Source organism: Tyto alba, unplaced genomic scaffold (assembly GCF_018691265.1).
Source record: "Tyto alba isolate M040663 unplaced genomic scaffold, T.alba_DEE_v4.0 Super-Scaffold_44, whole genome shotgun sequence".
Lineage (NCBI taxonomy): Eukaryota > Metazoa > Chordata > Aves > Strigiformes > Tytonidae > Tyto > Tyto alba.
Window position 1 is genome coordinate 134761 of NW_024881320.1, and position 27824 is coordinate 162584.

Genomic DNA, 27824 nt, shown 5'->3' on the forward strand with positions numbered 1-27824 from the left:
CATTCATTCATTCATTCATTCCTTCCTTCATTCACCCCCCCCCCCGTCATTCATTCATGCCTCGCCCCCAGCTCGGCGGTGCCGGGGCCTGGGGGGTGGCAGTCCCGGTTGTCCCGGTGCCCCCAGGCCCTGGGTGTCCCCAGCCTGGGGGATCTGGCCCCGGTGCCTCCAGTCCCGGTGTCCCGGCCCGGTGCTCCTGCTGCCGGGTGCCTGCAGCCCCGGGTTCCCGACTGGGCTCGCCCCGGTGTCCCCAGCCCCGGTGTCCCCAGCCCGGGTGACCCGGTCCCGGTGGCCCGGCCAGGCTCTCTCCTGTGTCTGGACCCCGGTGTCCCGATTCCCGGTGTCTGGGCCTCGGTCAAGCTCTCCTCAGTGTCTCGGACCCGGGAGTCCTGGTGTCCCGATCGGGCTCTCCCCGGTGCCCCCAGTCCCGGGGTCCCGTCCGGGTTCTCCCCGGGGTCCCGGGGTCCCCAAGCTCGGGGGTTCCGGTCCCGGCCGGGCTGTCTCCGGGGTCCCGGTGTCCCCAAGCTCGGGGGTCCCGGTCCCGGCCGGGCTGTCCCCGGGGTCCCGGTGTCCCCAAGCTCGGGGGTCCCGGCCCCGGCCGGGCTGTCCCCGGGGTCCCGGTGTCCCCAAGCTCGGGGGTCCCGGCCCCGGCCGGGCTGTCCCTGGGGTCCCGGTGTCCCCAAGCTCGGGGGTCCCGGCCCCGGCCGGGGTCTCCCCGGGGTCCCCGTCCCGCCGTCCCGTCCCCACGTGCCGCCGCCGCCGCGAACCGGAGTAAACACGGCGCGTGTCGCCCCGGCGACGGCGTTCCATGCCCCTGACGTCACCACGTCCGGCGTCCTTTGTTTACGTCGCGCGGCAACCGCCGTGCCCTTGGCAACGGGGAGAGAGGGCGGGGCAAGGCCGGAGGGGGCGGGGCCTGCGCCGCGGGGTTCCCGCGCGTTTAGCGGGACGGGAGGGAGGACACGGGGCGCCCCGGAGGGACACCCAGGCGCCCAGGCCTCCCCATTTCCCGGCTGCTGAGTCAGCACAGGCCAACCTGGCTGCCGGGGGGGGCGGGGGCTAAAAATACCCCAAGTCCCTGTGTCCCCTCCATGTCCCTGCATCCCCCCCACGTGTCCCCCCCAAGTCCCTATGTCCCCCCCAAGTCCCTACATCCCGCCCCCATGTCTCCCCCCATGTCCCTACATCCCCCCCCGTGTCTCCCCCCAAGTCCCTGTCTCCCCCACAAGTCTCTGCATCCCCCCCATTGCCCCCCCCCAAGTCCCTGCATCCTTCCCATGTCACCCCCCAAGTCCCCGCGTCCCCCGCCATGTCCCTGCATCCTCCCCCCACCCCGTACCCACATTCCCTGCACAATCAAGCCCAGCTGTCACAAGAGTTTTTATTAAAGTGTGACCACCCCCCCCACACACATGGAGTGGGGAAAGAACACAGGGGGGACACATGACCCCCGCCTCCCCTGAGTGCCCCCCCCTCCTCTCAGGGTGGGAGGGACGCGGGGGGACCCCAGCCACCAGCCACTCCCTGCTGTCACCTTGGGGGTGGCATGGGGGGGGTCACTGTGGCTTCACTTTGGCACTTGGGAGCTTGGCCTGGATCCTGGGGGCAGAGGGGAGTTGGGGGAAGCTGGGGCACCCCAACCCCCTCGGGGGCACCCCTGGGCTGGGTTCGGAGCCCCCAGGGGCACGTTTGGGGTGCAGGGGGGTGGTTTTGGGGGGGACGGGGGTGTGCCCTCACCTGGCTCGGAGGTGACTCAAGTGGTTCCTCACCAGACTCACATACTGGTCAATCTGGGCCTGGAGACATCAGGGATGTGGGGGGCAACTGGGGGCATGGTGGGCAGAGGGGCACCCCTCAACCCTTACCGTCCCCCATGTCCCCCCATGTCCCCATACCTGGTGGTGCCGGTAAAGCACGGGGAAGGTGAACGCACAGATGACGCCTGGACAGGGAGCGCTGCATCATGCCGAGTCCCCTTCCTGTCCCCAAGTCCCTCATCCCCCCCCCCGTGGTGTCCCCCCATCCCCATGCTGTCCCCATCCTGGTGCTGTCCCCCTGTCCCCAGGCATGACTTGTGTCCCTTAAACCTGTCCCCTTGTCCCCCAGCCATATCCACATCCCTGTCCCTATGCCACTCAGTGTCCCTGTGCCTGGCTCCAGGCCCCAGCCCTTGTCCTCTGTCCCCCGTTCCCTGTCCCTAACCCATGTCCCTGACCCCATCCCCTGTCCTGTCCCCCTGTCCCCTGCCCCTAACCCATGTCCCTGTCCCCGTGTCCCATCCCCTGTCCTCTGTCTCCCCGTCCCCTGCCACTAACCCATGTCCCTGTCCCCATCCCCTGTCCTCTGTCCCCCGTCCCCTGCCCCTAACCCATGTCCCTGTCCCTGTGTCCCATCCCCTGTCCTGTCCCCCCGTCCCCTGCCCCTAACCCATGTCCCTGTCCCCGTGTCCCATCCCCTGTCCTCTGTCCCCCGTCCCCTGTCCCTAACCCATGTCTCTGTCCCCATGTCCCATCCCCTGTCCTGTCCCCCCATCCCCTGCCCCAACCCATGTCCCTGTCCCCGTATCCCATCCCCTGTCCTGTCTCCCCGTCCCCTGCCACTAACCCCTGTCCCTGTCCCCATCCCCTGTCCTCTGTCCCCCGTTCCCTGTCCCTAACCCATGTCCCTGTCCCCGTGTCCCATCCCCTGTCCTCTGTCCCCCGTCCCCTGCCCCTAACCCATGTCCCTGACCCCATCCCCTGTCCTCTGTCCCCCGTCCCCTGCCTCTAACCCATGTCCCTGTCCCCATGTCCTATCCCCTGTCCTGTCCCCCCATCCCCTGCCCCTAACCCATGTCCCTGTCCCTATGTCCTACTCCCATCCACTCTCCCTTGTCTTCCACGCCAATGCCCTGCCCATGTCCCCTCTCTCCATCCCCACCCCGTGTCCCTGCCCTCGCGCCACCCCCCCTCCCCACCCCATCCCTGTCCCTGTCCCCGTGCAGGTGCCGTACCCGCTCCCAGCAGCGTCAGCCCATTGCAGACAGCCCCCACATAGGTCATCAGGTAGAACAGGAAGGCAAACTGTGACCAGAGCCCAGCATCACTGTCACCATCCCCGGTGTCCCCCATGCCACCAGCACCCTCGTACGCCACAGCCCCAGTCCCTCCTGCGCTCTTGTGCCTGTGGCACACCCCATGTTCCCCCGTCCCTCAGTGTCCCCATACCCCCAGTGACCACCATGTCCTCAGTGTCCCCCATGTCCTCAGTGTCTTCCATGTGCCCATACCCCCTGTGTCCCCATACCTCCAGTGCCCTCCATGTTCCCCATGTCACCAGTGCCCTCCATGTCCCCATACCCCCAGTGCCCTCCATGTTCCCCATGTCACCAGTGCCCTCCATGTCCCCATACCCCCAGTGCTCCCCATGCCCCCAGTGTCCTCCATGTCCCCCATGTCCCCAGTGCCCCCACGCCCACAGTGTCCTCCATGTCCCCATACCCCCAGTGCTCCCCATGCCCCCAGTGTCCTCCATGTCCCCCATGTCCCCAGTGCCCCCACACCCACAATGTCCTCCACATCCCCCATGTCCCCAGTGCTCCCTGTGTCCCCACACCCGCAGTACCCCCCATGCCCACAGTGCCCTCCATGTCCCCTATGTCCTCAGTGTCTTCCATGTCCCCATACCCACCATGTCCCCTGTGTCCCCATACTCCCAGTGCCCTCCCACCCCCCCTGCAGGGTGACAGTCACCTTCAGGGACTCAGGGAGGCTGTGGACAAGGAAGAGGCGGGTGAGGGTGCGGGTGGCAGCGGCGAGGTGCCGGGCCAGGCGCCGGGCCCAGCGTTGCTGCTCCTCAGGGCTCAGCCCCACGGACCCCTCTGGTTGCACCCTGCATGGGGACAGGGACAGATGTGGTGTGGGGATGGGGACCACAGGGACAGCTACGGGGATGGGGACAGGGATGGCAGGGATGGCCCGTGGGGCAGGGGTAGCAGAGACACGCCATGGGGTGGGCATGGGAACCGCAGGGATACCCTGTGTTATGGGGTTGGGGACTGCAGGGACACGCTGTGGGATGGGAACAAGGATGGCGTGGACACCTCATGCAGTGGGGACAGGGACGGCAGGGTCACCCCATGTTGTGGGGACAGGGACATCAGGGCCACCCAGGGTGGAGGGACAGGGACAGCAGGGCCATCCCATGGGTACAGGGACATCAGGGCCACCCAGGGCAAGGGGATGGGGATGGCAGGGCCACCCCATGGGTACAGGGACATCAGGGCCACCCAGGGCAAGGGGATGGGGATGGCAGGGCCACCCCATGCCATGGGGACAGGGACATCAGGGACATCCAGGGTGGGGGGACAGGGACAGCAGGGCCATCCCACAGGGACAGGGACATAAGGGCCACCCAGGGCAAGGGGATGGGGATGGCAGGGCCACCCACGGGGACAGGCACTGTGCCATGGTGACAGCAGCACCACCCCACTGGTGACAGGCAGAGGGACAGGCAGAGGGATGCACCAGGAGGGTGACAGTGGTGGCTCCACGAGGGTCCCCGGCGCGGCACTCACCGACAAGGGTGCTCAGGCGGGTGCCGGCGCAGCACCCGCAGGGCGGCACGGTGCAGGCGCAGGGGCAGGGTGACACCCAGCACGGCCAGCGCCCCGTAGGCGCCCACGCTGACGGCGCTGAACCGTGCCAGGCACCCCAGGGTGCCCAGCACCCCCACCAGCGCCAGTGCCGACCGGCCCGGTGCCCGCCAGTACAGCAGCTCCCACACTGCGGGGACAGCATGCTGTGCCCAGGGCTCCCAGTGCCCCTCCAGAGCCCCCCAGTGCCCCTGAAGAGTCTCCTCCAGTGCCCCCAGTGGCCCCCAATACCCCCCAGTGCCTCCTCCAGAGCCCCTCCAGAGCCCCCAGTGACCCCCAAACACCCCCCAGTGCCTCCTCCAGAGCCCCTCCAGTGCCCCCAGTGGCCCCCGACACCCCCCATTGCCTCCTCCAGAGCCCCTTCAGAGCCCCCAGTGGCCCCCAATACCCCCCAGTGCCTCCTCCAGAGCCCCTTCAGAGCCCCCAGTGGCCCCCAATACCCCCCAGTGCCTCCTCCAGAGCCCCTCCAGAGCACCCAGTGACCCCCAAATACTCCCCATTGCCTCCTCCAGAGCCCCTCCAGTGCCCCCAGTGACCCCCAATACCCCCCAGTGCCTCCTCCAGAGCCCCCAGTGACCCCAGTGACCCCCAATACCCCCCAGTGCCTCCTCCAGAGCCCCTCCAGTGCCCCCAGTGGCCCCCAATACCCCCCAGTGCCTCCTCCAGACCCCCTCCAGTGCCCCCAGTTGCCCCCAATACCCCCCAGTGCCTCCTCCAGAGCCCCTCCAGTGCCCCCCAATACCCCCCATTGCCTCCTCCAGAGCCCCTCCAGTGCCCCCAGTGGCCCCCGATACCCCCACTGCCTCCTCCAGAGCCCCTTCAGAGCCCCCAGTGGCCCCCAATACCCCCCAGTGCCTCCTCCAGACCCCCTCCAGTGCCCCCAGTGGCCCCCAATACCCCCCAGTGCCTCCTCCAGAGCCCCTCCAGTGCCCCCAGTGACCCCCAATACCTCCCAGTGCCTCCTCCAGAGCCCCTCCAGTGCCCCCAGTAACCCCCAATACCCCCCAGTGCCTCCTCCAGAGCCCCTCCAGTGCCCCCAGTGGCCCTCAGTACCTCCCAGTGCCTCCTCCAGAGCCCCTCCAGTGCCCCCAGTGGCCCCCAATACCCCCCACTGCCTCCTCCAGAGCCCCTCCAGAGCCCCCAGTACCCCCCAGTGCCTCCTCCAGAGCCCCTTCAGTGCTCCCAGTGGCCCCCCAATACTCCCGAGTGCTCCCCAGTGCCACCCCCAGAGCCCCTCCAGCGCTCCCAGTGGCACCCAGTGCTCCCAGTGCCCCCTGCAGATCTCCTCCAGTACCTCCCAGTATCCCATTCAGAGCCCCCTGGGTGCTCCCAGCGCCCCCATACCCCCCCCGTTCAGTGCCCCTCCGCCCCAGCACCCACTCTGAGTGACAGCCCCAGGTGCGGGGCAGGGGAGAACCCACCTCCCCCCCCCCCCCCGCCATGGGTGCCTCCCCCGCCATGGGTGCCCCCCCCCCGACATGGGTGACCCCCGCACCCACCTTGGCCCTCCATGACTCCCACGGGTGTTGCTGGGTGGGGACACACACACACACGACTTTGGGGGGGGGGGGGTGTCACCTCTATTTTTAGCCGCCAATCCCGCCCGGGCCACCACCTCCACCCCCCCCCCCCCTCCCCGAGTCGTGAACTTCCCTCCCCCGCAGTGCCCCGAGGCGCTGATTGGCCGCTCACCCAGGACGTCGGCTCCCGACGGGCTCTCGGATTGGTCGGGGGGCGCCGGGGGCAGCTCCGGGACTGGGGGGGGGTCCGGGGGGGGCGCGGGGGGGGGCGGTCGTGGGGCGCCCCCTGTGGGCGGGGGGTGGAGCGCGGGCGGGGGGGGGCTCGTGGGCGCTGCTGCTGCGGGAGAGGAGGGGGGTGTCAGGCGGGCTGCGGGGGGGCTCCCCGAAACAGTGTCCCGGCACCTCCATGGCCCCGATCCCCCCTCGAAGACCCCCCCCATTGCCCTGAGATGCTCTCGGTACCCCCCCCAACGGCCCCCAGCCCTCCCTTAGGCACTCCGTGACACCCCCTAAAGCCCCCAGCTGCTCACAAAGGTGCGCCAGGACCCTTCATATCCCCAGACTCCCCCCGGGGCACACCCCATAACCTCCAACCCCGCCCCGGGTACTCCAGAACCCACCCATGACCCCGAGCTGGCCCCCCAGGGACTCCCATCACCCCAAACTTCCCCCCCAGGGACTTCCATCATCCTGATATGCCCCCCTTCTCCCCGACCCTCCATACCCAGGCTTATTGGGGTCTCCTCAGTTTCAGGACCCTCTAGCTCTGGCAGGGCCCCCCCCAATTCCAGCTTCCCCTCAGGAGGGGCCAGGGGCTCCTCAGAACGCTTGAGGGGGGTCCTGGCAGCCAAGGGGGGGTCCGGCCCCCGGGGGGACCCCCCGAGGGGCCCTGAGATCGTGCGTGGGGGGCGTCCCCGACGGGAGTCTCGGCGATACCGGGGTCCCGGCTCGTTGGGGGGACCCCCCCCTCTAAAGGCGATGTAGGAGAAGGTGAGTTCCCGGGGGTGTCCCCAGGGTTCCCCCCTCGCCGCTGTCACCCCGTCTTCATCCTCATCCTCTTCTTCCTCCTCGGGGGGCTCCGGTGATGCCTGCAGCTCAGGGAAGTCCGACTCCTCATTGCCACCTGCAGGGGGGAATTTGGGTTGATCAAGGAGTGGTGGGGGGGCACTCCCATGCTTCCCCCCCACCCTCCCCAAAGCTGCACCCCAAACAAGGGGGCTCGGCCCCGCTCACCCTCCGTGGAGTCTGGCGTGGTGGAGGCCGTGGATGGAGCCTCTTCTGGAGGGAGGCAGAGGGGATGGAGGGTGGCCATGGGAGCTCCCCCCCTGTCCCTGTTACACCCCTTGCAACACTCAGTTACTCCCCCAGTGTACGGTGCCCCCCTAAACCTGATCTGACTTTCCCAGTCCCTATGCTCCCCACTCCCAGTATCCCCCCTGGACACACCCTGCCCCGGTGTTCCTTCCTCAGTGTCCCTGTCCCCCAGTACTCCCAGTGCCTCCATCCCAGACCCCCATCCCGAGTACCCTCTATCTCCAACCACTCCCAGTGTCCCCATCCCCGGTCCCTCCTTGCACCCTGATCCTGTGCCATCCCAGTTTCCCCAGCCACTCCCGATCCCTCCATCCCTGGTCCCTCAATCCTGGATCCATCACCCCCAGTGCCGCCACCCCAGCACCTTCATTCCCAGCCCCTCCCGGTGCCCCATCCCCAGACACTGCCAGTCCCTCCGCTCCCAGTGCCCCATCCCCGGCCCCTCCCAGCGCCCCATCTTCACGTATCCCCATTCCAGTCTCCGTATCCCCATCCACTCCTGGTCCCTCCATCCCGGTACCTCCATCTCCAGTGACTCCATCCCCGGCCACTCCCAGTGCCCCATCCCCGGCCTCGCCGGGTACCCCCAGCCCCCGGATACGCCCATCCTTGGCCACTCCCGGTCCCTCCATCCCCGGTGCCTCCATCCTCCCGGTGCCGCCGCCCCGGATACCTCCATCCCCGGCCCCTCCCGGTTCCCCGGCACCCCCCAGCTCCCCATCTCCAGACCTCTCATCCCGGTTCCCGCATCCCCGGCCCCCGCTGGTTCCCCGGCACCCCCCAGCTCCCCATCCCCGGCCCCCCCATCCCCGTATCCCCGGCACCTCCCAGCGCCCCATCTCCGGACCCCCCATCCCGGTTCCCGCATCCCCGGCCACCCTCGGTGCCTCCATCCCCGGGCCCCTCCCGGTTCCCGGTGCCGGTGCGTACTGCAGTGGGCGAAGCCCAGGACCTGCCCCATGGCGGCGGCCCCCGCATGGGGCTCCCGGTTGCCCTCGGCCCCGTTGTCCCCGGGCCGGCCCCGCCGCACATCACGGCAGCGCCATGGCGGGGCCCGCGGCGGCGGACAAAGGGCGGCGGCGGCGGCGGCGGGGGCGGGGCGGCGGCGGGCGGGGCGCGGGGCGGGGCCGGGCCGCACCGGGAACCGGCAACCGGAGCCCCCCAGTACCCCTCGGAGTCCCCACTGCCCCCCAGAACCTTCAAGACTTCCCCACTATGTCCCAGTGGTGCCCGGTACCTGTCAAAGTCCCCCATTGCCCTTCCAGAGCCCCCCAGTACCAACCAGTGATCCTTAATACCTTCCAGAGCCCCCCAGTACTTCCCTGTGACCCCAGCAGCCTCCCAGAGCCCCCTAACACCTTCTAAATCCCCCCATTACCTCCCAGTGGCCCCAGTAGCCTCACAGAGCCCCCAATAACTTCCAGAGCCCCCCAGTACCTTCAAGACCACCCCAGTATGTCCCAGTGCTGCCCAGTACCTGTCAAAGTCCTGCAATGCCCTCCCAGAGCCCCCTATTGCTCTTCCAGGGCCCCCCAGTACCGTCCAGTGACCCCTAATACCTTCCAGAGCCCCCCAGTACCTCTCAGTGACCTCGGTAGCCTCCCAGAGCCCCCTAATACCCTTCTAGAGCCTCCCCACTACTTTCCAGTGCCCCCAGTACCCTGCCAGAACACCCCCCCCAATACATCCCACAGCCCCCAGTACCCTCCCAGAGCCTCCCCAGTACCTCCCAGTGCCCCCAGTCCCCGTAACTGGAGAGCTTTGGGGAGCACCGGGTGGGCACTAGTAGTGGGAGGGCTGGAATGGTACTGGTTGTACTGGGCAGCCGACGCTCCCCAGTGAAGATCACCGGGAGCCATTGCCCTTTTAAGGAGGTGGTGGCCACTCCGCCGCCGTTACCGGGAGGGGCGGGGCCTTGGCGGGGCGTGGCGGGGCGTGGCCGCGGCCCGGGACCGGCCGGTCCTTCCCGCCCCCCCCCCCCTGCCGCCACAGGAAGGGCCCGGCTCGGTCCCAGCGCTTTGCCACCGCCGCCAGGATGAGGTGAGCGGCCGGGGCGGGGGGGGGGGGCACTGGGAATGGGCACCGGGAATGGCGGGAGCTGGTACTGGGGGCACTGGGAAGCACCAGGAACTGGCACCGGAGGGTACCGGCAGCGCTGGGGTCACCGGAAAGCACGGGGAGCTGACATTGGGAGCACCGGGAACTGGCACCGGAGGGTACTGGGGCTACCGGGAATCACCAGGAACTGGCACTGGGAGTTTGCACTGGGGGCACTGGGAGAACCGGGGAGCACCGGGAACTGGTACCGGGTGCACTGGGATACACTGGGGGGGCACCGGGAACTGGTACCGGAGAATCACAGAGAGTACCGGGGAGCACCGGGAGCTTGCACTGGGGGAACTGGGGAGTACCGGGAGGTGACATTGGGGGCACTGGGGAGTACCGGGAAGCACCGAGAGCTGGCACTGGGGAGTACCGGGAAGCGCCGGGAGCTGGCACTGGGGAGTACCGGGAAGCGCCGGGAGCTGGCACTGGGGGAACCGGGGAGTACCGGGAGGTGACATTGGGGGCACTGGGGAGTACCGGGAAGCACCGGGAGCTGGCACTGGGGAGCACTGGGGAGTACCGGGAAGCACCGAGAGCTGGCACTGGGGAGTACCGGGTGGTACCGGGAACTGGCACTGGGGGAACTGGGGAGTACCGGAAGGTGACATTGGGGGGCACTGGGGAGTACCGGGAAGCACCGGGAACTGGGGAGCACTGGGAGCTGGCGCTGGGGAGCACTGGGGAGTACCGGGAAGTACCGGGAACAGGCACTGGGGGAACTGGGGAGTACCGGGAGCTGACACTGGGGGCACTGGGGAGCACCGGGAACCGGCACTGGGAGCGCCAAGAGCCGCTCCGGTGATGGGTGGGATCCCCGGGGGGGGTGACAGCGGGGACACTCGACCCGTGGGTCCCCCTTCCCACAGGTGCTGCCCCTCCCCCGCCCCCCCCCACCTCAGTTTCCCGGTGGAGGGGGTTCAGGTCGGTCCTACATAAACACGGCCCCGCGTGCCCCCCCCCGGATGTCCCGCTGAGTGTCCCCCCCCCCCCCCCGCACCCTAAGGAAGTGGGGGAAGGGCGGGGCGCCTGTGTCCCCCGTGGAGAAGAGGAAGGAAAAGGGGGGGGCGGGGGGAAGTGTTGGGGTGCGCTTGTGGCTTGGGTGCTTGGGGAAGGAGGGGGGACAGCGCCCATGGGTGCCCCACAGCTGGTTCTGGGGGCATCATAGGTATTGGGGTGTCCCATGCCTGGTCCTGGGGTCCCCATGTGTGGGGGTCCCCAACCCTGGGGGTCCATCCATGTCCCCCCCCGCCCCGGGTTTAGCTATGTGGGGGGGCGCCTGGGGAGGGATCCTTGTACCCAGGGGGTCCCAAAGCTGAGGGATCCCTGTAAAGGGGGGTCCCACACCCAGGGGGTTCCCAAACTCTGGCACCCTGGGGGTCCTCCGATTCCTACAGACAGGGAATGACCGTGCAGGGGGGATCCGGCACTCTGAGGGGTCCCCCGATTCCCACACCCAGGGAGTGACCGTGCTGGGGGGCCCAGCACCCAGAGGGTTGCCCATGCTGGGGGTTCCATGTGTCAGAGTGGTCCTGCACCCAGAGGATCCCACCCCACAGGGGTTGCCTACACCAAGGGGGTCCCACCCCATGGGGAGATGCCCGTGCTGGGGGGTAGCCACCCAGTGTCGCTCCACTCCTGCAGCGAGACGGTGCTGTGCAGTGCCCGGGCAGCAGTACTGCTCTACGATGACACCCACAAGCAGTGGGTGGCGGCGGGAGGGGGTCCCCAGACCCTCAGCTGCGTCCAGCTCTACCACCACCCTGGCACCAACGCCTTCCGCCTGGTAGGGCGCAAGATGCAGCCTGATCAGCAGGTGAGGGTGCCCGGGGGGCACCCTTGGGTGTGTGTGGGGGTACCCCTGGGTGCAGGGTGGGCTATGGGGTAATGCTGAAGATGGGCAGGGGGGCTATGGGGGAATGCTGGGCATGGGTCACCCACGGGGGTAGGGGTTATGGGCGAGGTATGGGGCACCCATGGGTGCGGGAGCAGCTCTAGGGCATCTGTGGGTACTGGAGGAGCTATAGAGCAATGCTGAATGTGTGCGTGGGTTGTCTGTGGGGCACCTGTGGGTGTGGGGTGCTCTAGGGAACACCCATGGGTGTGGGAGGGTCTATGGGTCAGCACTGGGCATAGGGTGGACATGGGGCACCCATGGGTGCTGTAGATACTAGGGGGCAATGCTAGGCATGGAAGTGTTCTGTGTGATGCCCATGGGTGCAGGAGGGGCTATGGGGCACTGTGAAGCATGGGGCCGCTTCATGGGTCACCTGTGGGTATGGGGGGGCTCTGAGGGCCGCCCCTGGGTGCAGGGATGCCTCCCCACGCCTGTGGGTGCCTGCAGGTGGTGCTGAACTGCCCACTGGGGCGGGGGCTGCGCTACAGCCAGGCCACCCCCCAGTTCCACCAGTGGCGGGAGGCCCGCCGGGTCTGGGGGCTCAGCTTTGGGGCCCCCCGCGAGGCTACCCTCTTCGCTGCTGCGGTCCTGCGGGCGCTGCGGGCCCTGGAGGAGGGTGAGTATTTGGGGGGGTGGTGGGGATGTGTGTCTGTGTGTGTCACTGGGGGGCGCTCATGGAAGGGTCTGACCCCACGGCCTTGGCTTGTGTCTCCCCCAAACCATCCAGGCACCCCGCTGTCCTGGCCGGACCCCGATGGTCCAGCTCCGGAGGAGCCTGAGCAGCAAGAGAGGTGGGGGACCCCCAAATTGGGGGTGCTGGGGGTCCCCATGCCATATGGGGGACTGTGGGTGCTGGGGGGCTCTGGGTGCTGACCCTTTCCCCTCCCCAGGCAGGCGCTGGAGGAGCCTGAGCGCCATGTGGCAGCTGCAGGTGGGTGACGGGAGGGTCCAAGGCTGACCCCCCTCCCTCAACACCAGGGGTGGGGTCCATCCCCCCCCCGGATTCCCCTGTAAACCCCTTTCCCCCCTCCCAGGTACCCAGGCTGCACCCACTGGAGGCCCCCCTCAACCCCCTGGCCCCCCCCCGCCCCCAGGGCCCCCTCCACCCCCCGGCCCCCCACCAGCCACGGGGGTCCCGCCAGCCCCCCCCTTGCCAGCGTCAGCAGGTGCTGCCGGGGGGGGGTCTGGGGGGGGCTCCGGCTTTGCCGCTGCCATAGCGGGGGCTAAACTCAGGAAAGTCGGCAAGGTGAGTAGAGGGGCACAGTTGGGGAGGGGCGGCGATCATCTGAGGGGTCACTCTGCATCACCCCTTTTTCTCCTGGCAGGATGATGCACCGGGTCCAGGGGCTCCCCCTGCACCCCCCAAGGGCGAGAGTGCCCGGGGAGGGGCTGGGGGGGGGTTGATGGAGGAGATGAGCGCCATGCTGGCCCGACGGTGAGGGGGGAGGGGGCGGTACCCCACTCTGCCCAGCAGCAACCCCTCCCAAGGTGGGGGCACCCCTGGACCCAAGCTGACCACCCCTCTGTCCCCCCAGGAGGAAAGCCACCCTTCAAGGGGATAAGCCAGTGCCAAAGAGGGATGAGGACACCACCAGCGTGAGTGCCCCCCCCAGCCCCAAAAAACATTTTGGGGGGAGGGGGGGTGCTCCGTGTGCCCTCCCCCCCCCTTTCCCCGTGCCCCACCACAGGGCAGTCAATACCCTTGTCTTTGGATGCTGGTGGACCCCCTCGTGTCCACCCCCCACGTATCCCACTCCCCGCCCGCCCCGACCCCCTCTCTCTGTCCCCGCAGGACGAGGCGGAGCCGGGCACTAGGACCCCGGGGCAGCCCGCGGGTGAGCGCGGGGACTACAACTCCCAGCGTGCCCCGCGGCGAGCCTCTGCGGCCGGGCACGCTGGGAAATGTAGTCCGGCAGACGGGGGGGCGTTGGGGGTCCCTTTTAGAGGGAGGGAAGGGTTTGGGGGACTGGTCCCCGCCTCACCCGCGGCCCTGTCCCCGCAGAGCCCGTGCGGAAGCCCTGGGAGAAGGCCAGCTCCACACTGCCCAGGTGCGTGGGGGGGGTGTGTGTGTCAAGGGGCTGGAGGTTTGAGGGGCTTTGGGGTGCCCATGAGGGGAGGGGGGGTTGGGGTGCTGGGGGGGATCATTAGGATCCCCCAGAGCAGGACTGTGGGGGAAGTTGCTGGGATGGGGATGGCAGGCACCCAAGACACAAGATGGGGGGGGGCATCCAAGCAGGTCTGGGGCGGGTCACCCAGGGAGGTCTTGGAGGGAGGGGTCCCCCCAACTTATTTCTGCGCCCCCTAGGATGAAGTCGGCTATCCCAGCTGCCCCTGCCGACCCCCCTGGCCCCACTGACGAGCCTGACCTGGAGCGAATCAAACAAGTACTGGGGTCTGGGTGTGGGGGGGTGATGGGAGGGGTGTCCCCCAAATCCTCTCACCCTGTGCTTCCCCCCCAGGAGCTGGTGGAGGAGGTGCGGAGGGAGCTGCAGAAGATGAAGGAAGAAATCATCGAAGGTGGGGGGGCCATGGGGAATGGAGGGGGGGGTGTTCATGGGGCAAGAGGGGGCAATAGGGCGTTTGGGGGGGTTGTTGGGGGCAATTGAGGGACACCCTCCACGACCCCCGCCGTGATGCTGTGTTTCTCCACCCAAGCATTCGTGGCGGAGCTGCGGAAGAGGAGCGCACCTTAACACCCCCCCTGCAGCACACCCCCTCCCCCAAGATGAGCCCGGAGGGGGGGGAGGCGGAGTTTCCCCCCTACTTCCCCTCACCCCCTCCAATTCACCTCCCTGCTGCCCTGGGGGGGGGGGCTCCAGGCCGGACCACCCTGGGCTGTGCCTTACTGGCCGGGTAGGGGGCCAAAACAGCCCCCTCCCCCACTGTGCCCCCTCTCACTGCCAGTTTGGGGACCCCTTTTTTTTAATACTTAGTGGAGGGACACAAATGAGGGGTGCCCCTCCTTTCCCCCCCCCCCCCCCCGGGGTCTTTTTTATACCACTTTTGGATTTTTTTTACTTCTTTTTTTTTTTTTTTTTTGGGGGGGGGGGGGGGAGGTTGGGGTGTCCCCCCTCCCCTGCCACGAATAAACGTGGTTGTTTTGTATGTGACACTCGTGTCCTCCGTGTCACCCGTGGGGGGGGGGGGGGGGGGCGTGTCACACCAATCAGAGGGGACAACGAGGGCTTCGCCTTGCTTTAATGCCATGTGTCCCCCATGGGAGAAAAGCCCTGCCCACCCTCCTTAGCCCCGCCCCAACCGCCTCCCCACCAACCCCAGCCTGGCCATGACGGTGCAGGCCCCGCCCACAAATCTAGCCCCACCCCCTCAACCCGGGGTTAGGCCACGCCTCCGACGCGTGTCCCCACCCCCGTGGAGCCACCCTAACAGGCCAGGCCCCGCCCCCAACCCTCAGCACTGCTCCAATCCCCCCTGCAGTGTCACAGGCCCCGCCCCCTCACTACAGCCTGTCGAAAACCACCACGCCCACTCCAGGCCCCGCCCCCACTCACCCGGAGGTCAGGTCTGCCCGCCTCCACCCAAGCCCCACCCCCTCACCTCGTAGCCCCGCCCCTCTACCAGGTCCCGCCCCTGAAGGAAACCGCCGGCGGGAAGAGCACGAGGGCGCTTTTAATGGGCGGGTCCCGCGGGGGCGTGTCCTGAGTCTTCGGCGCCGGGGGCGTGGCTCTTGCCGGCGGGGGCGTTCCCAGAGCCGGCGGGGGCGTGTCCGGGGGCGTGTCCCGGCGGCAGGCGCGCCGCCATGGCGTCCAGCTCCTCCTGCAGCCGCTCCAGCCGCTCCCCGAGCTCCCGCAGCGCCGCCGCCTGCTCGTCCTCCCGCCGCCGCGCCTGCCCCGCCTGCCGGGCGTACTCCAGGTAGAGGCAGAGCCCTCCCACGCCGAACACGATGGCTTCGCCCAGCAGCTCCGCTCCCAGCTCCGCCGCCGCTTCTTCGTTCAGCGGTTTGACGGCGGCGCCGCGGAAGCCCATCAGCCGCATCTTGGCTCGCATCTCCACCCAGTGATACACTGCGGGGGGGGGGGGACACGACACGGACACACACACCGGCAGGGAGCGGCGGGGTACCGGCAGCACCCCACCGCCGCGATACCCCCCCCTCCCCCCCCGGTGCCCCCCCCCCCCCCCCACTCACGCTGCGCGGGAGGCAGGCAGACGTAGGCGCGGAAGAAGGGGCTGGCGCGCGCCCCGGCCTTGATGCGGGCCGCCAGGGGGCGGCTCAGCTGCCGCGCGCCCAGCGTCAGCAGCTTGGCCAGCGGGAACGCGCCCGCCACCATCCCGCCGCCGCAGGCCGCGCGCCGCCCGTGACCTCACCGCCCGCGCGACGCGGGGAGGGGAGGGGAGGGGGGGGCGGAGAGAGCGCGGCGGGGGGGCGTGCCTCCGCCCTCGGCCACGCCCCCCCTCCCCGCCGCTGGGACACGCCCCCTCCCCTGTCGCCGTGGCAGCGTGCCGCCGGCTCCGCCCACTCCGCCTTCGCACGTCGCGGCACCCGTGGGTGACCTTGGACTCTCCTGGGTGACACTGGAGCACACGTGGGTGATGCTGGACCCCTCTGGGGCACCCGTGGGTGGTGACCTTGGACCCTCTTGGGTGACGCTGGGGCACTCGTGGGTGACATTGGAGCACACGTGGGTGATGCTGGACACCCCTGGGGCACTCGTGGGTGACACTGGGGCGCTCGTGGGTGACATTGGAGCACACGTGGGTGATGCTGGACCCCTCTGGGACACCCGTGGGTGACCTTGGACCCTCTTGGGTGATGCTGGGGCACTCGTGGGTGACATTGGAGCACACGTGGGTGATGCTGGACCCCCCTGGGGCACTCGTGGGTGATGCTGGGGCACTTGTGGGTGGTGCTGGACCCCCCTGGGGCACCCGTAAGCGACCTTGGATCCTCTTGGGTGACACTGGGGCACTCGTGGGTGACATTGGAGCACACGTGGGTGATGCTGGACCCCCCTGGGGCACTCGTGGGTGACGCTGGGGCACTTGTGGGTGGTGCTGGACCCCCCTGGGGCACCCGTAAGCGACCTTGGATCCTCTTGGGTGACACTGGGGCACTCGTGGGTGCCATTGGAGCACATGTGCGTGATGCTGGACCCCCCTGGGGCACCCAGGGGTGACCTTGGATCCTATTGGGTGACACTGGGACACTCGCGGGTGGTGCTGGACCCCCCTGGAGCTCTCGGAGGTGACACTGGAGCACTTGTGGGTGGTGCTGGATCCTCCTGGGGCACTCGTGGGTGACATTGGACCCTCCTGGGTGATGCTGGAGCACTGCTGGTGACACTGGGGCACTCGTGGGTGACCGTGGACCTCCCTGAGTCACTCTGAAGCACCCGTGGATGATGCTGGAGACCCCTGGGTAATGGTGGAACAGCTGTGGGAGACACTGAAGCCCCCCTGGCTGTCCCTAGAGCCCCCCTGGGTGACACTGGAGCATCTGTGAGTGATGCTGAACCCCCCCAGGTAATGCTGGAACCACCGTGGGTGATGCTGGAACCCCCTGGGTGACACTGGAACCCCTCGGGTGACAATGAATCTCCCTGCATGATACTGGAGGCCACTTGGGTGACACTGGAGCTCCCATTTGTGACGTTGAAGTCCCTTGGGTGACAGTGGATCCCCCCCCCGGGTATCACTGGAGCCCCCATGGATGATGCTGGACCCTCCCGGCTGACCCTGAAGTCCCCACTGACCCTCTTTTGTGACACCGGGGCACTCGTGGGTGGCACTGGAGCACCCGTGGGTGATGCTGGAACAGCCCAGGTGACTCTGAAGTCCTCATGGGTGACACTGGGCCCCCTTTTGTGACACTGGAGCACTCGTGGGTGACACTGGGGCACCCCTGCGCGATGCTGGTGCCCCCGTGGGTGACCCTGGAACCCCAGGACATGTGGGGCAGCCTCCCGGCTCCCCCCACCTGAGACGTGGGCCAGGCTCCACGCTGCCGCCGGGTCACGTTGCTCTGAGCCCCCAGCCGGGTCCCCCCACCCCCCCCCGCCCCCCCCCGTGCCCACGCCCCTCCCGGGGGCGGTGCTGCCGGAGACGGTGCCGGTGCCCCGAGGGCGGCAGAGCCCCGCGTCGAGCCGGTACCGGGGGTCCCGGGAGCGGGCAGGGGGCACCGGGGGGGTTCACAGGGGTGTCGGGGTGGGGCGTAGGGGACAGGGGAGTGGCGGGGTGACACGCGTGGGGGGACCCGGGACAGCGGGGGAGGCAAGGGACACCGCGAGTGGCACCGGAATCAGCCCGGGGGGGGGGGGGGGGGGGGAAACGGGTCGAGGAGGGTGTCGAGATGAAGCGGAGAGTACATGGGGGCACTTTGAGGGGCAACGGGGGGCACGCGTGGGGGACCCGGGACACTGCAGGGGGACAAGGGGCACCCGGGGAAGGGACAAGGGACACTGGGGGGGGACACAAGGGACACCGAGGTGGCACCGGGAGGAACTGGCATCACTGGAGTGGGGTGACCGCTGCCCACCCAGCGCGACAGCTGCTCCGTTCCCACACGGGTCCGCGGATCTAGGTGGGGGGTGGTATCGTTTTCGGGTGGGGGGTGTCGGTGTGTGTGGGGCGTGTCCCGGTCCCGTCCCCTTCCCCGGAGGGGACCCCGGTGTCTGGACACCACCTGCAGTTCCCTGGTAACCGGTGCGTCAAACTGGGGGGGGGGCGGCGCCGGGACCCCCCCCCCCTCCTCCCGCTGCCCCTCCGTGTGCCCCTCCCAGGAGCCGCCGTCACCGTCATGGGCCACCAGGCAGTGCCCCCCCCGGCTGCTCAGTCGGGCCCTGCGTGAGGCAGAGGTGAGACCCTCCCACAGTTCCCCCAGTGTCACTCCCAGGGTCCCCCCCACACACTGAGACACCCCCACTGCCACTGCTGGGACCCCCCCGCCCTCCACCTCGGACCCTCCCGCTGCCTCACCGGCACCCCCACCCCACCAAGACCCCCCCCACCAGCTGCCACCCCTGGGACCTCCTCACCAGGACCGTGGTGGCTCCATGGTGATGGCCCCAGCCGTGGTGAATCCATGGTGGCGTCCCCACGCCGGTGGCCCCCCCGTGGGGGGTGTGTGTGTGTCCCACGGTGTCCCCACGGTGTCCCCTCGCAGGAGGAGCGTTCGGCCCAGGCAACGCTGGCTGCGTGGCGCGAGTACCGACGTGCCTGCGAGCTGCGCCTGCACCTCGACCCCCCGGCACCGGGTGAGTGGGAATGGGGGGGAAGATGATGGGGGGAGACACCGGGGACACCCTGACCCCCCCATCCACCACCCCCCCAGGACCCGTCTGCAACCGCAGCTTCGACATGTATGCCTGCTGGGGGGACGCGGCCCCCAACAGCACTGTCACTGTCCCCTGCCCCTGGTACCTGCCCTGGCACCACCGAGGTAATGGGGGGCTGGTGGCTCCCACGTCAGGGGGGCCCCGGGGGTGCCCTGGGTGTGCCCCAGGGTGACGGGACGGAGGGCTCAGTGCAGGGTGGGGTGGTGGCTCGGCGCTGTGGACCCGACGGGCGGTGGGTGACCGACGAGACGGGGCGGCCCTGGCGGGACCACTCGCAGTGTGAGGACCTGACGCAGGAGCCGCCGCTTCAGGTGGGTGCCGCGCCGCGCTGTGGGAAACCCCACGCCGGGGTGCGTCACGCTGCCGTGCCACACTGTGCCGTGCCCCGTGCTGTGCCTGGTGCCGTCCCAGTGCCATGCCGTGCTGTGTCGTGTGCTGTGTCACGCTGCGCCGCGTCCCACGCCGTGCTGTGCCATGCTGCGCCGTGTTGGGCCCCATGCCATGCCCTGTGCCGCTCCTCGTGCCATGCTGCGCTGCGCCGTGCCCCGTGCTGTGCCGTGCCTGGTGCCATGCTGACTTTTGCCATACCCCACGTGGTGCTGTGCCACGCACCATCAGGCTGTGCTGCTGCTTGTGCTGAACCAGGAGCTGCTGGGCTGCACCGGGTTGTGCTGTGCCATGCATTTTGCTGTGCCATGCCGTGCTGTGCACCACGCCACACACCGTGCTGTGTCGCGTTGCACCATGCTGTGCCGTGTTGTGCTGCGCCATGCCATGCAGCGCACCACGCCATGCGCCACAGCGTGCCGTGTTTTGCCATGCAGCCCCATGCTATGCACCACACCACGCACCATGTTGCACTATGCCGCACCGTGCTGTGCCCCACGCCATGCACCGTGCTGTGCCGTGTTGCACTGTGCCGCACTGTGCTGCGCCCCACGCCATGCACCGTGCTGTGCCGTGTTGCACTATGCTGCACTGTGCTGCGCCCCACGCCATGCACCGTGCTGTGCCGTGTTGCACCGTGCCGCACCGTGCTGTGCCCCATGCCATGCACCGTGCTGTGCCGTGTTGCACCGTGCCGCACTGTGCTGCGCCCCACGCCATGCACCGTGCTGTGCCGTGTTGCACCGTGCCGCACTGTGCTGCGCCCCACGCCATGCACCGTGCTGTGCCGTGTTGCACCGTGCCGCACTGTGCTGCGCCCCACGCCATGCACCGTGCTGTGCCGTGTTGCACCGTGCCGCACTGTGCTGCGCCCCACGCCATGCACCGTGCTGTGCCGTGTTGCACCATGCTGCACCGTGCTGTGCACTAAGCCATGCACCGTGACATGCTGTGTTGCACCGTGCTGTGCCGTGTTGCGCCACGCCATACCATGCTGCGCCACACCGCGCTGCACCATGCCCCGCGCCATGTCCCGCTGCCCCACGCCGCACCACCGTGCCACCTCCCGGCGTGGTGCCACCTCCTTGTCCCCCGTGTCCCCCGTCCCCTCAGCGGCAGGCCTGGCTGCTGGAGCAGTTCCGCCTCCTCTACACCGTGGGCTACTCCCTCTCCATCGTCGCCCTTCTCCTGGCGCTACTGCTGCTCCTGCTCTTCAGGTACCTCCACCGGGGCACCCCTGGGTGCTAGTGGGGCACCTGTGGGTGCTGCCACCTGCCACCCCTCACCTCCCACAGGCGCCTGCGTTGCACCCGCAATTTCATCCACGCCAACCTCTTCCTCTCCTTCGTGCTGCGGGCCGGCGCCATCCTGACGCGGGACGCACTGCTGCAGCGTCGCCTTCGCCCTGGCCCAGGTCATCCCCTGCAGCTGCTGGCCCAACAGGTGGGCACTCACGGGGGGGGGGGGGGGAGGGCACCCATGGGTGGGTGGGGCACCCATGGAGGGAGGGGCACCCCTGGGTGGGGGATGATGTGCTGCTCTGGGATGGGGGACCTGAAGGTGGGGGCTAGTCCAGCACCGTGCTGGTGCTACCCTGGTGCTGGTCCCTCCCCAACACTGTTGTCCCCGTGGCGGTGTGGGTGTCCCCGTGGCAGGCTGTGACAGGGTGCCGGCTGGCCCAGGCTCTCACCCAGTACTGCGTGGGGGCCAACTACGGGTGGCTGCTGGCTGAGGGACTCTTCCTCCACAAGCTCCTGCTGCTGGCAGCCTTCTCCGGCGAGCGCTGCCTCCCTGCCTTCCTCCTCCTCGGCTGGGGTGAGCCCGCTTCCACGTCCCTCCGTACCCCACCTTTGTCCCCACGTCCCCCTCCCCAACCTTGTCCCCATCCCTCCAGGAGCCCCCGTGCTCTTCGTGGTGCCGTGGGTGGTGGTGAGGTACCTCTACGAGAATGAGGGGTGAGGCCACTAGAAACAGCCCCCTCCCCGTTTTGTCACAGCCATGAGGGGGACACTCTATGATGTCCCCAACAGGGGACCCCAGTATCTGGCTGAGCTCCCCCCACCCCTGGCAGGTGCTGGGAGAGGAACGAGAAGGCGGCGGTGTGGTGGATCATCCGCTGTCCCATCCTGATGGCCGTGGCAGTGGGTGACACAGCAAGGCGGGGATGGGGGGTGTGGGGGGCTGGCCATCCCGGGGCAGTGTCCCCACTGCAAGGGCTGTCACCACTGGTGTCCCCATCCCCAGGTGAACTTCGTGGTGTTCGTGCGCATCGTCCGCATCTTGGTGGCCAAAGTCCGGGCACATCAGGTGTCCCGTGGGGACACCAGAGTCAGGTGGGGGGACACAGGGACACAGGTCGCACCCCCCCACACCCCTGTCCCCGTGTCCTCGTGCTGTTGCTGCAAGCGTCCCCGTGCCCTCCTCAGCCCCCTGCATGTCCTCACGTGTGTCCCCAACCCTGCGGTGTCCCCAGGCACACCCCTGAGTGTGTCCCCATGCACATCCCTGTCCCCGTAACATCCTGAGTGTGTCCCCATGCCTGGAATGTCCCCGACCATGTCCCCATTCCTGTGACACCCCCGAGTGTATCCCCAAGCATGTTACCGTGCACATCCCCATCCCTGTAATGCCACCAAATCTGTCCCCAAGAGTGTCCCTGTCCCCCAAGTGTGTCCTTGATGGGGTCCCCATCCCTGAGGGGGTGTCCCTGTCCCCATCCCTCCCTGAGGGGAGAGTGTCCCTGTCCCCCAAGTGTGTCCCTGATGGGGTCCCCATCCCTGAAGGGGTGTCCCCGGGGGGGGTCTCCCCGTCCCTGGGGATGTCCCTGGTTGTCCTTGAGCATGCCCCCCCCCCCGCAGGCTGGCCAGGTCAACGCTGACGCTGATCCCGCTGCTGGGGGTGCATGAGGTGGCCTTCGCCGTGGTGGGGGAGGGACAGGGAGGGGGCACCCTGCGCCTGGTGCAGCTCTGCCTCCAGCTGCTGCTCTCCTCCTCTCAGGTGTGGGGGGGAGGTGGCAGAGGGGCATGGGGGGAGCGATGGGGGGGGGGCAATGGGGGAGGGAGAGGGATGGAGGCAGCAGGGAGGGAGTGCAATGGGGTGGGTGCTGCTGCAATGGGGGGAGCTGCTGTAGGGTGTGCAATGGGGGGCATAGGGGCTACAGTGGGGATGAGCAATGGGGAGGGCTGCGGTGGGGTGGGGGGCTGTGATGGAGGGTGCAGTGGGGTGGGAGTATAGTGAAGGGGAGCAACTGGGGGAGTGTGTGTGGTGGTGGGGGACACGCAATGGGGAAGCTAAAATAGGGGTTGCAGTGGGGGAGTGAGAAGGGGGGTGTGTGATGGGGGGCTTCCTGGGGGGAGGGGGTCTGCAATGGGGAGGTAGGGGGGTGTGATGGGGTGGGGGTGCAGGGGGTGGGTGCTCAGGGCTGGGGGGGGTCTGTGTGGGGGGGTGCATATGTGTGTGTGTGTATGTGTGACCATGCGCACCCACATGTTGGGGTGCACCCCCCCCCATCCCCAGGGCCTCGTTGTCAGCATCCTCTACTGCTTCGTCAACAAGGAGGTGCGTCATCGTGACACGGAGGGGGGGAGGGGGGGAGCGTGTCGTGACGTGGGGTGGCATGTCGTGACATGTCCCGGTGCCTGCAGGTGCAGGCAGAGGTGCGACGTGGGTGGCAGCGGTGCCGCCTGGGTGCCCCTGGCCCCCCCCATGGCACCCGCCGCTATGTGGCTGTGGGGGGGCAGCGTGTGGCACTCCCCGATTCTGGGAGACACCCGACTGCTGAGAGCTGCTGCTGAGGGGGGGGACAGCACCCTTGGGTGCTGGGGAGGGGGTGTGTCCCAAAAGCCTTTGGGTGTTGGGGGGGAGTCAGGAGGGCTTTGGGGGTCACACCTAAGGGTGCTGGGGGCGGGTCCTAAAAGCCTTTGAGTAATGGGGAAGGGCTGTCTCCCTGTCACCTTTGGGTGCTGGGAGGGGGAATTAGAGGGGCTTGGGTGGGAGGATCTCCCTATCACCTTTGGGGGCTGGGGGGGGCTGGGGGGGGGGGCTTCAGGGGGGTTCCCCTGACACCTTGGGGCGCTGCAGGGTGTCCCCAATGCCTTGGGGTGCTGGGTGGGGAGGGTCTGGGGTTTCCCAACACTTTTGGGTGCAGGGGGGGCATGGGGGTGAAAGGGTGTGTGTGGGTGTGTGTGTCCAAGACTATGACACCTTGGGATGTTGAAAGGGGAGTCAGGGTGTTTTGTGGGTGTCCCTTGACACCTTGGGGTGCTGGGGGGGGGGGCAGGGTGTTTTGGGCGGGGTTCCTTGACACCTTGGGGTGCTGGGGGGTGGGGGTGTTGCAGGGGCATCGGGGCTATGGAGACCCAGCTTTGTAGCCTAAAAAAACACGTGAGGACCATGAGTGGCTCCTGTGAAATGATTTGGGGGGGGCTCTTGGGGGTGTCACTGGGGTGCACTGGTGGCTGGGGTGGGTGGCGCTGGGTGCTACTGGGCTGTCACAGGTGCTCAGGGCTGGGTGTCCCTGAGGGGTGTCATTTAGGGTGTCACTGGTGACTGGCGTGGGGGGGGGGGGTGTGTGTGTTGTCATTGCAGGTGTCAGTGGGTTACCAGGGGTGGGGGGGAGTTACTGGGGGGGCAGCACTGGGAGGGGTCACTGGGTGATGGGACGGTGTCACTGGGAGACCGGGGGCGTGACTGGGGACGGGGAGAGGGATGTCCCCGCCGCCCCCACGACCCCCTCCACACGTGGGCGACACCTCCCGGCACACCGGCTGCGCGTGCGCGGCGTGGCGGAGCGGCACGGCGGCGGACTACAACTCCCAGCATCCCCCTCCGACCAGCCGCGTTCTCCTCCCTCTCCCCTCGAGGCGCATGCGCGGAGGCTCCTGACTACACTTTCCAGCGCCCCCCGCGCGGCGCCTGCGCGGAGACTGGCGGGTGGGCGCATGCGCGGGGGCACCCCGGAAGCGGCGCGGAGAGGCGGAGCGGCCGCGCCCGGCACCTGCCCGGTGAGCGGGGGAGGGGCGGCGGCACCGGGCGGAGCCCCGGACGCGCGTGGGGGGGTGGGGGTGGGGGGAGCGTGGGCGTGGGCGGTGCCCCGGGGCGGGGCGTGGCGGTGGCGGAGCCCCGGGGCTGATGCTCGGTAACGGCCGCGGTGCCGCAGGGCCGGGGCCCGGGGGGGGCGGGGGGTGTCCCCGTGTCACACGGGGGACCGGCGGCTCCCACTCGTGACACACCGCGGGGTGGTGATGGGGGGGGGGATGGGGCCGTGCTCGCGGCACACCGCGGCGGGGGGGGCAGTCGTGTCACACCCGTGACACACCGCGGGGGGCGCGAGGACAACCGGGAACGGGCGGCGTTGCGCGGGGGGGGACCGTGCTGCCCTCGCCTTGCGCGGGGCCGAGGGCGCTTTTCACGCGTGGGGACACGCGTGTCCTAGTGCGGTGGGGGGGCGAGCGTGTCCCCATGTCACACCTGGGGTGGGGACGGGCCCAGCCTCGCGTCACCCACGAGGCTCACCGGCTCTGTCCCCCCCCAACCCCCCATGGGCCACGCGGGACCGTGTCCGTGCCCCTCCCGTCCCCGCGGCACAGGGGTGGGCGGGGCCACACGGCCACGCCCCCTCCCTCGGGCGCGCCCCCCGCCGGCCACGCCTCCGGCCCACCGCGCTGCCCGCCGTCCATATATGGGCATGGCCCGAACGCGGTTCTCTGATTGGCCGCCGCCTGGCGCGCAGGGCCTGTCAACAAACGGCTGCAGTCGTCCGGTCCTTAAAAGGGCGGGGCGGCTCGTAGCGGGGCGGTGTAACCTCCGAGGCCGTCGCGGCCGCTTTAAGGGCCGGAGCCGGTGAGCGGTGGCGAGGGGGCGTGGCTTAGGGGTTTGAGGGCGCGGCCTTGGGGTACGCAAAAGGGAATGGGGGAGGAGCTAGTGCAAGGGGGGCGGAGCCGGGGGAGGGCACAGGCCAGTCACCGCACCAGCTCCCACCGCCGTGACCCCAGTACGGCCCAGTAGTGGTACTGGGAACGGCCCAGGAATGGCCACGTTAACCCTGTCAGCCCCACAGAGTCCTGAAAGCCCCGTGGTGTCCCCGAAAGCCACGTACTGGCCCCATACTGGTCCTGCCAGCCCCATACTGTCCCACCATCCCCATACTGGTCCCTAAAAGCCCCATACTGTCCCCACAGCCCCAGGTTGTCCCCACCAGCCCCATACTGGTCCTGCCAGCCTCATACTGTCCCCATCATCCCCATGTTCTCCCCACCATCCCCATACTGGTCCCTAAAAGCCCCATGCTGTCCCCAACAGCCCCATACTGGTCCTGCCAGCCCCATACTGTCCCCAACAAACAGCCCCAGCTGCCCTGTATCATCCCCACTAACCCCATGTTGTCCCCACTGTCCCCATACTGGTCCCGCCAGCCCCACACTGTCCCCACTATCCCTGCCTCAGCCACATTAACAGCCCTTTCTCTCCCGGCAGGCCCGGGCACGGGTGCCAGCAGCCCCTGGCGTCGGCGGCATCGGCAGTGCCATGCTGCCCTGATGGAGCCCAACGCCTTCCCCCAGCTGCAGCTCTGGTGCCCGCGGCCCTTCGGCACTTACTCCCAGAACAAACCATGTCCTGGCTCCAGCTCCACCAAGAAACCCTTCTCCTGCCGTCCCACCGAAGAGCCCGCTGGAGCCCGGGCCCCCTCCGAAAACACGCCACCGGCTTCTGCCAACGCCGCCGCGGCTCCCCCGGCATCGGCGGAGGAAGGCCGAGTGCTGCTGGACACGTGGTACGTCATCAAACCGGGCAACACCAAGGAGAAGGTGGCTTTCTTTGTGGCACACCAGTGCAGTGGCGGTGGTGGCGGCGGTGGCACCAGCGGCCGTGCCAGCACCATGAAGGTAAAGGGCAACTGGGGCAGCGATAGCTCCAAAGCCAAGCGGCGCCGGCGCTGCCATGACCCCACTAAGAGCAAGCCGAGCCCGGCATGGGCTACCGGCGGCAGGGACCCAACTTGCCAGCACCCCGGCGAACCGTCTGCCGCTGCCAGCGAAGCCCCTGACTTGCTGTCGGTGGCGGAGATGGTGGCGTTGGTGGAGCAGAGGACGGCACTGGCGTTGCAGAGCTTTCCCCGGCCCTGCGGCGCTCCTGCCGCTCCCGTTGTCTTTGTGGAGGCGGCCAGCGGCGAAACCAAAGCGCCGAGCGGCTCCGACTGCAGCCGGGTGGCCGAAGCCGTTGCCCACTTCGAGTCGCGGCAGCGGGAGCACGGTGGCACCCGACCCAATGGGCTGTGCCGCCCGGGCACCGAATGCGCGGCAGCGGCATCATCAGCACCGGGTCCTGGCGAGGTGCGCATCGCCTTCCGCATCTCCAGCGGCCGCGAGCCACGCGCCGGAGCCGCCGCGGCCGAGCCGGGTGCTGTCGGGCGTCCCAACTGCGTCTTTATGAGCTGCGGGACCGGGAGTGGCAGCGGTAATGCTGGTGGCCGTGCCAAGGACAAGATCACCTGCGACCTCTACCAGCTGATCAGCCCGTCCCGGGATGCGCTGCCCAACAACGTGGAGTTCCTCCTGGCCGCTGCCGGTCCCAAGGGGGACGGGGACGGCCCCGACGTGGACATGGGGTGCAGTGAGGGGTCAGCGACCGCCGTCAAGCCAGAGACGGGCGAAGGAACCAGTGAGGGGGCATCGGCATCGGCGCGGGATTGCGCCTCCAGCTTCCACGTGGACGTGGTGGTGACGGGGGTGGTGGACCAGTGTGTCTTCTTCGGCAAGGACAGCGCCAAGAAGATGAAGGAGGAGACGGTGCGGCTGCCAGCAGCGGTGCAGGAGGACCCACCGCCTGGGCAGCTCTTCCTCCTGCCTGTCCCCGAGGAGACGCCGGCGGTGGAGGACACGGAGGCCAGGGAGGAGCCACCCGCCATCCCTGACCCCTCGCTTTGCCGGTTGTACCGTCACGTCTCCCATGACTTTTTGGAGATCCGCTTCAAGATCCAGCGGCTGCTGGAACCCCGGCAGTACATGCTCCTGCTGCCGGAGCATGTCATGGTGAAGATCTTCAGCTACCTGCCCACCCAAGCGCTAGCCGCCCTCAAGTGCTCCTGTCACTACTTCAAGTCCATCATCGAGACCTTTGGAGTGCAGGCTACGGATTCCCGCTGGAACCGCGACCCCCTCTACCGTGACGACCCCTGCAAGCAATGCAAGAAGCATTATGAGAAGGGGGACGTGTCCCTGTGCCGGTGGCACCCCAAGCCCTACCACCATGACCTGCCTTACGGCCGATCCTACTGGATGTGCTGCCGGAGACCCGATAAGGAGGCACCCGGTTGCAGGGTGGGCTTGCACGATAACAACTGGGTACACCCGGCCACCCGGCGCGATGACGGCAGGTGAAGGGACAAGCGCCGGCGGGGACGGTGGTGGCGGATCTTTGGGACACGGAGGGGGGAGGTTGTCTGCTGCAGTTGCTGGAAAGGGCGGAGGAGAAGGTGGAAAAAAGAAAAAATAATCATCAAACCTCAAAACTTGAAGGAAAGAAAAAAAAAAAAAAAAAAAAAGGAATGAAGTGGAAGGGATGGAGAGAGGGTGTGGGGAGTGGCAGTGTGGAGGGTGATGGCCCCATCTGGGGCGATGGCTCTGTCCGGGGTGAAGGCCCCATGGAGGGTGATGGAGGGTGACATCTCTGTCAAG

At 68.4% G+C, this 27824-nt stretch overlaps 5 protein-coding genes across 14 annotated transcripts; 3 read left to right on the forward strand and 2 right to left on the reverse strand.

The window, feature by feature from the left end:
• Positions 1-1367: 1367 nt before the first annotated feature.
• RTN2 (reticulon 2) lies at positions 1368-8559 on the reverse strand. Of its 5 annotated transcripts, none has more exons than XM_042805521.1 (11): positions 8398-8559; positions 7387-7431; positions 6878-7276; positions 6326-6487; positions 6133-6162; positions 4556-4763; positions 3732-3870; positions 2993-3062; positions 1896-1942; positions 1738-1796; positions 1368-1599 (listed from the first exon to the last, which is right to left on the reverse strand). In XM_042805521.1, the coding sequence occupies exons 1-11, from the start codon at positions 8426-8428 to the stop codon at positions 1557-1559; spliced, it is 1233 nt and encodes a 410-aa protein (XP_042661455.1). In that variant the 5' UTR covers positions 8429-8559; the 3' UTR covers positions 1368-1556. The 5 variants fall into 5 exon arrangements, with proteins under 5 accessions (XP_042661455.1, XP_042661454.1, XP_042661457.1 ...); XM_042805520.1 differs by having other exon boundaries at positions 6326-6490; XM_042805523.1 differs by lacking the exon at positions 7387-7431 and having other exon boundaries at positions 6326-6490.
• An 852-nt stretch (positions 8560-9411) lies between these two features.
• LOC116961297 (vasodilator stimulated phosphoprotein) lies at positions 9412-14577 on the forward strand. Of its 4 annotated transcripts, none has more exons than XM_042805528.1 (13): positions 9412-9507; positions 11215-11386; positions 11915-12083; positions 12195-12258; positions 12358-12398; positions 12502-12713; positions 12793-12902; positions 13003-13063; positions 13260-13302; positions 13470-13515; positions 13773-13851; positions 13927-13984; positions 14123-14577. In XM_042805528.1, exons 1-13 carry the CDS (start codon positions 9503-9505, stop codon positions 14158-14160), a joined length of 1098 nt encoding a protein of 365 aa, XP_042661462.1. In that variant the 5' UTR covers positions 9412-9502; the 3' UTR covers positions 14161-14577. The 4 variants fall into 4 exon arrangements, 3 of the variants coding, with proteins under 3 accessions (XP_042661462.1, XP_042661461.1, XP_042661459.1); XM_042805527.1 differs by having other exon boundaries at positions 9417-9507; positions 11130-11386; XM_042805525.1 differs by lacking the exon at positions 9412-9507 and adding an exon at positions 9535-9683.
• A 500-nt stretch (positions 14578-15077) lies between these two features.
• On the reverse strand, positions 15078-15851 carry OPA3 (outer mitochondrial membrane lipid metabolism regulator OPA3). The gene is made up of 2 exons (XM_042805623.1): positions 15618-15851; positions 15078-15492 (listed from the first exon to the last, which is right to left on the reverse strand). Exons 1-2 carry the CDS (start codon positions 15757-15759, stop codon positions 15098-15100), a joined length of 537 nt encoding a protein of 178 aa, XP_042661557.1. The 5' UTR covers positions 15760-15851; the 3' UTR covers positions 15078-15097.
• A 1004-nt stretch (positions 15852-16855) lies between these two features.
• On the forward strand, positions 16856-22972 carry GIPR (gastric inhibitory polypeptide receptor). Of its 3 annotated transcripts, none has more exons than XM_042805620.1 (14): positions 16856-16951; positions 18208-18282; positions 18591-18681; positions 18759-18866; positions 18957-19073; positions 20263-20366; positions 20445-20592; positions 20805-20964; positions 21044-21104; positions 21221-21290; positions 21394-21482; positions 22008-22146; positions 22666-22707; positions 22794-22972. In XM_042805620.1, the coding sequence occupies exons 1-14, from the start codon at positions 16935-16937 to the stop codon at positions 22941-22943; spliced, it is 1371 nt and encodes a 456-aa protein (XP_042661554.1). In that variant the 5' UTR covers positions 16856-16934; the 3' UTR covers positions 22944-22972. The 3 variants fall into 3 exon arrangements, with proteins under 3 accessions (XP_042661554.1, XP_042661556.1, XP_042661553.1); XM_042805622.1 differs by lacking the exon at positions 16856-16951 and adding an exon at positions 17124-17251; XM_042805619.1 differs by lacking the exon at positions 16856-16951 and adding an exon at positions 17128-17251 and having other exon boundaries at positions 18952-19073.
• Positions 22973-24244: 1272 nt separating this feature from the next.
• FBXO46 (F-box protein 46) lies at positions 24245-27658 on the forward strand. Its single transcript, XM_042805045.1, has 2 exons — positions 24245-24286; positions 25624-27658. Exons 1-2 carry the CDS (start codon positions 24280-24282, stop codon positions 27525-27527), a joined length of 1911 nt encoding a protein of 636 aa, XP_042660979.1. The 5' UTR covers positions 24245-24279; the 3' UTR covers positions 27528-27658.
• Positions 27659-27824: the final 166 nt, after the last annotated feature.

What these genes read in the sequence shown, in the direction of transcription:
- RTN2 (XM_042805520.1), bottom strand. Translation starts at nt 8,428, where the DNA reads ATGGGGCAGGTCCTGGGCTTCGCCCACTGCA. An exon ending in GGAGACCCCAATAAGCCTGG is followed by an intron (nt 6,491 to 6,877) that starts GTATGGAGGGTC and finishes CCTCTCCCGCAG; the next exon opens with CAGCAGCGCCCACGAGCCCC. An exon ending in GGGAGTCATGGAGGGCCAAG is followed by an intron (nt 4,764 to 6,132) that starts GTGGGTGCGGGG and finishes CTGTCCCCGCAG; the next exon opens with TGTGGGAGCTGCTGTACTGG.
- LOC116961297 (XM_042805525.1), top strand. Translation starts at nt 9,556, where the DNA reads ATGGCGGGAGCTGGTACTGGGGGCACTGGGAAGCACCAGGAACTGGCA. An exon ending in GCGCCATGTGGCAGCTGCAG is followed by an intron (nt 12,399 to 12,501) that starts GTGGGTGACGGG and finishes CCCCCCTCCCAG; the next exon opens with GTACCCAGGCTGCACCCACT. An exon ending in AACTCAGGAAAGTCGGCAAG is followed by an intron (nt 12,714 to 12,792) that starts GTGAGTAGAGGG and finishes TTCTCCTGGCAG; the next exon opens with GATGATGCACCGGGTCCAGG.
- OPA3 (XM_042805623.1), bottom strand. Translation starts at nt 15,759, where the DNA reads ATGGTGGCGGGCGCGTTCCCGCTGGCCAAGCTGCTGACGCTGGGCGCG. An exon ending in CTGCCTGCCTCCCGCGCAGC is followed by an intron (nt 15,493 to 15,617) that starts GTGAGTGGGGGG and finishes CCCCCCCCGCAG; the next exon opens with TGTATCACTGGGTGGAGATG.
- GIPR (XM_042805619.1), top strand. Translation starts at nt 17,135, where the DNA reads ATGGATGATGCTGGACCCTCCCGGCTGACCCTGAAGTCCCCACTGACC. An exon ending in TGCAGCTGCTGGCCCAACAG is followed by an intron (nt 20,593 to 20,804) that starts GTGGGCACTCAC and finishes TCCCCGTGGCAG; the next exon opens with GCTGTGACAGGGTGCCGGCT. An exon ending in TGCTGCTCTCCTCCTCTCAG is followed by an intron (nt 22,147 to 22,665) that starts GTGTGGGGGGGA and finishes CCCCATCCCCAG; the next exon opens with GGCCTCGTTGTCAGCATCCT.